Source organism: Frankliniella occidentalis, unplaced genomic scaffold (genome assembly GCF_000697945.3).
Source record: "Frankliniella occidentalis isolate FOCC.00 unplaced genomic scaffold, Focc_3.1 Scaffold4, whole genome shotgun sequence".
Classification (NCBI taxonomy): domain Eukaryota; kingdom Metazoa; phylum Arthropoda; class Insecta; order Thysanoptera; family Thripidae; genus Frankliniella; species Frankliniella occidentalis.
Window position 1 is genome coordinate 3,187,095 of NW_026267134.1, and position 4,631 is coordinate 3,191,725.

General features: G+C 62.6%; 2 protein-coding genes across 3 annotated transcripts; both read right to left on the reverse strand.

Annotated features, from left to right (window-relative positions):
• Positions 1 to 39: 39 nt before the first annotated feature.
• Positions 40 to 905, reverse strand: LOC113204213 (diptericin A). The gene is made up of 2 exons (XM_026419288.2): positions 740 to 905; positions 40 to 411 (listed from the first exon to the last, which is right to left on the reverse strand). Exon 2 carries the CDS (start codon positions 403 to 405, stop codon positions 64 to 66), a length of 342 nt encoding a protein of 113 aa, XP_026275073.1. The 5' UTR covers positions 406 to 411; positions 740 to 905; the 3' UTR covers positions 40 to 63.
• Positions 906 to 1,243: 338 nt separating this feature from the next.
• On the reverse strand, positions 1,244 to 4,631 carry LOC113204183 (uncharacterized). Of its 2 annotated transcripts, XM_026419247.2 has the most exons (5): positions 4,590 to 4,631; positions 4,253 to 4,503; positions 2,384 to 2,920; positions 1,696 to 2,302; positions 1,244 to 1,459 (listed from the first exon to the last, which is right to left on the reverse strand). In XM_026419247.2, the coding sequence occupies exons 2-5, from the start codon at positions 4,288 to 4,290 to the stop codon at positions 1,346 to 1,348; spliced, it is 1,296 nt and encodes a 431-aa protein (XP_026275032.2). In that variant the 5' UTR covers positions 4,291 to 4,503; positions 4,590 to 4,631; the 3' UTR covers positions 1,244 to 1,345. The 2 variants fall into 2 exon arrangements, with proteins under 2 accessions (XP_026275032.2, XP_052124150.1); XM_052268190.1 differs by lacking the exons at positions 4,253 to 4,503; positions 4,590 to 4,631 and adding an exon at positions 3,238 to 3,595.

The window sequence follows — 4,631 nt, forward strand, 5'->3', positions numbered from 1 at the left end:
AAAAAAAAAACAACAAAAAAAAAAACAGAACTTTTCATACTCTCACATTATTTGCCAATCCATCTAGAAGTTGTGCTTGAAGGTGACAAAGCCGCCGTAGTCCTTGGCTCCCTTGGCCGGCCCGCTGATGTACTGCCCGTAGTGGCCGTCCACGGTCACCCTGCTGTTGCCGTTGCGCGACACCCAGGCGTCACCCTGGCCGTTGATGTGCACCGAGGTGCCCACCCCCTTCTGCCGGTCCACGTAGCCACCAAGCTGCCCGTGACGCTGGTTGGGCGGCGGCGGCGGAGGCGATCCGGGCGCGGGGAACTTGAAGGGGGTCTTCTGCTGGGCGGCTGGGGCGGCGAGGACGGCGCACACGGCGCACGCCAATAGCGCAAGGGCGACGGGCACGGGGGAGTGCATGTCGGCCTGTGAGCGACAAAGTGTAGCGTTAGAAAGAGCACGTACGTGATGTGGGGTGGAGCCGCCCGGCCATCCTTAAAGTACGTCCGTTTCCCTCAGTTTCATACGGCGAACGACGGGAGCTAGGCGCCTGTGATACTCAGGGTAGGCCACCCCGCAGGACACGCATGCATCCCAGCCAGGATGTTGCCTACCTGACAGGCGCTAAGAGAGCTTCCACAGCCACATTTACTTCAAATTGCTATTTTTGCCACATTTTTGACGGAGGCCCGAGGAAGGGTCGTTTGGTGATTTTCGCGTTCCAAAAGACGATGCACACTTGGTGCATACTCACAAAGGGCTGCGGAGTAGGAGTTGGATACGCTGGCTGTGCAGGGTCCTTACTGCTTCACTTGAAGTGATGCTGATCCATCGGCGTAAACCGCTTATATATCGCTGCCTGATGCCGTCTTCGGGGCGGGGCGAAACAGACGTGGGCGAGAGGACGGGCCGGGGAAGTCCCGTCTTTGCATAAACCCTCCGCTGCTGTGCACGCTCCCGCGCAGCCGCCGCGCGGAGGCTCTGCGAAAAGACTCCGTGCGTCACGGTGCCTTAACCTCTTCCCGCCTCAGTCGGACGCCTTGCCGCGACCACGACGGCCGGTGACTCCCCGGTTCGGGAAGAACCGATATCGCGCATGCTCTACGTTTATCGCCATTCGGATTCGCGAAAAGATTGGCTCACGTTTTTGGGAATCAGGCGCATTCACACGTAGCAGGACAATTTGCAGTTTGAAGTCGTAAATCGATGATGGAGAAAAGTGCTAGGGGAAGGGGGGGGAATAACCAACCTTGAAATATAAATGGTTAACGTTGTTTATTTTAGTAATCACAAAGTAACTTTTGAGTAAATCCCCCCGGCCCGCAAGAGAAAAAGAGTTTCAGAGTTGAACCGAGCATCATCATGAATAGCCGTCGTTCGGTTTACTTTTTATGAGCAAGTTATTTTGAGCTCTTTGGCATCGAACTAGTTCCTCCCTGAGATCTTCATAACGCTTTTGCCAAAACTCAACACCCTAGAAATAACGAGAAAAAGATCAAATTAGTTAAGAATTGGCAGGTGGCTGAAAAGCCCCGTGGATTTTCGTGCTGACACGCATCGCACGCGGTCGTGCGGGCGGGTTTGGCTACAATCTCAGGACAGGGCTCAAGCCACCCAGAGAGTAGGCAACCCGCCCCTGTATAAATACGAAATCCCAACTGAGCTCTCAGCCACCTGGTACACCGACGCACTGTTGTCGAGCCCGCTGACCTGCCGGCATCGATCTGCCTCAGTGTCCCTCTGCTTGGCATCCTGCCCGAGCTGACTCAGGGTCCGCTGAAGGCCGGTGATGAGGTTCCTCAGCTCCTGGACCTGGTTCATGACGGAGCGGCAGCAGGGTCCCGACCCGGGAGCACCGTGAGTTTGGGTCTCGGCCTCGCTGAGGGCCGGCTTCAGTGGGCCCTGGGCCTCGGCCTCTTTCACCACCTTGATTTCGGTTCCCGCTCGCCGTTGCTGCTGCTGGCACGGTCTCGGCGAGGCGGGTGAGACCAAGTGCCCGTGTGCCGGGGCCGGCTGCGGCCTCGGCGGGGTCTCGTACAACACCTGGACCGACGACTGGTGATGGTGAATCCGGGAGGCGGTCGACTTGATGTTGACCTTCGACCTGGCGTGCGCCGCCGCCGCCGGGGCGGAGTCAGGAGCCGGGGCGTCTCCCCGGGCGTCTCCCCGGGCGTCCGCGAGGGCGTCCCCGCGAGCTCTCTCGTGCGCCCCGGCCGCCTGTTCCGTGGCCTTCCCTTTTTTCTGGACGACATCCTTCCTCTGCCGCGGCGACGCGAGCGGTGACACGGGCGGGGTCGCTCGGCTCGGACCGCTCCAGCTGGAGGTGCAGAGCGCCGTCAATTTGGTGAACCGAGGACGCCTCCCTCCCCGCCCTGTTGTCGCCCAACCCAGCACTCACCCTGGCGTCCTCACGTCGCTGGGGGTCCGGAAGGAGTGCCTCCAGGGGGGCCGGTCTACCACGCTGCTGTAGCGGCTGGGCACCACGGCCACCTGGCTGTCGGCCGGCTTGTTGGCAGTCGGGTGCACGTCGGAGCTGTCGCCGGAGGATGCCCACGTCATGGACAACCGTTCGATCTGGTCTCGGCTGTCCCTGCAGCGGCACTGCCCGGGCTTGGAGATCCTGGCCTTCGGCGAGGTGGCGACAGGATGGGAGCGGCTCTTCCCTGCCGAGCCCGCTCCCACCGCGCTGGAGGCCGTCTTTGGCGAAACCAGGACCATCTCGGACTTGGCGACGGCCCCGCGCTTGTCCTCTACGGCGGGCGAGCGCTGCTGGGGGCGGACCAGGGCGAGAGCCGAGGGGGGCGCGGGGAGGGGCAGCGGAGCGGCGACCACCATGGGGGGCTCCTTCACGAACATCTGGGCTACGCGCTGCACCAGATCGTCCATGGTGCGTCCCAGAACGAGGCGCACGATTGCTTCTACGGCCTCCCAGTCACTGAGGAGTAAGGACGGGGTAGAAAGAGGTGAGCGCCTTGCCAGGAGAAGACATTTAGCGACCGATAAAAGTACGAGTGCACTCCCAGTCTCGATTCTCTTCTACAACATTATTTTTCAAAAATACTTGAGTGAAATTTATTGGTTGCCGTATATATCCAGATCGCAGAGTGTTCAATGACCTCAATACCGGACCGACCTCAGATTGCTTTTACGCTACAGGCCTATAATGCGATTCCGGACCATGTTTCCCCCCCCCCATACCCCTACTTCCATTTCCCCTCACTCTCCGTCAGGTCAGTGGGTCACCCTACGCACCCCTTGCCGTCGGGCCTGTGCCGGCGGGGGTGCCGCGTTTGGCTCGCCCTGTCGACGCGGCCGACGCAGCGGGCCGCGGCCAGGACTGCGGGGGATAACGCGGGCGAGAGGAGGCTCAGTGAGGCCCGGCGCCGCCAACCGAGGAAGAACTTCAATCGGAGGAACTTGGCCAGGAACGCGAGGCAGCGGCGGGCCGGCAGCTCCCGCGCCATCGGGCCGGGAAGCGCCGCGAGGGTCGGCCACCTGCAGGCCGGCCAGGACGGGCGTGGTGGAGTCGACTGCGTCCGGGGGGAAAGGGATCCACGACCGGTAGGCGACCTACCTCGTTGCATCCTGACGGCGACCACGCCGACGAGGGTGTCGCCGGCGCGCGGCCCCGTGGCGGCGCGGGCAGTGCAGCGCGTACCAGCGCGACAGGCGGCCGCGACAGCGCGCCACGGCGCCCCGGGGGTGGCCGTCGCCCCTCTCGTGTTGCACGTAGAAGGCGCCATTCTTGAAGAAGAGCGGCGAGGGCGAACGGCCCCGGCGGCCCTCAGCGTGGGGGTCGTCGGCGCGATGCTTACAGACCTCCGTGCTGGAACGTCAATCGCAGCAAGAGAAGAGTGCGTTGTCGCATTGTCTCTCCCCGCGATGACTTCCCCTTCCATGGGGACTTCTCTAAGCTTGCCTGGGTGCGGGTCCAGGAGGCGGTGCCGCCGGAGCTGACGGCGGGGCCCAATGCAGCGCCCTGCGCGCCCGCAGGACAGCGCGCCCAGCAGGGCCGGCGGGGTCGCACCTGCTTGAAGAAATAGTGCCCCTCACTGTCGAAACGATGTCTTCAGTATACATACAGTGTGCCTTTCCGACATTGTTTCGATACTGGGCATACTGGGTTGTTGGAAGATTTATAACCGAGAGGCAACAACATCTCCGTCATTTGCCTATCTCAGTCGCAAGTGGGTTTCTCTCGCTAAAAGCAGTCTGAGGTCGGTCATCAGGGTCACTCGACGCACACGAACCACTCTCCCGCAAGTACCTGATCCTGGACGCGACTTCGGGGCAGGAGAAAGACATTCGGGGCGTTCCGTCTCATGGGCGCCAGTTTGGGCCGAGCGGGCTCTCGGAGCCTCTCAACGGGCGGCCCGGACTGCAAGGCCGCTCAGCGGCATGCCGAGGACGCGTCCTCGTCCACCCCGCCCAGCGGCGAGCACCCCGGCCCGGGGCACCCGACGGGCACCCCTGGGGGGCCTGGCCTGGCGCTCCCCACGGGCACGGGCACGGCTCGTCCTGAGAAAGACAAGCGCCATCGGTGTTGTGTAAGCCGCAGCGGCAAAGTGACACGCCTCATGGCAAGACACGCCATCCGCGCCCACCTGCTGCACGAAGTCGAGGGTGCGTGGAGGGGGCGGCGGGGG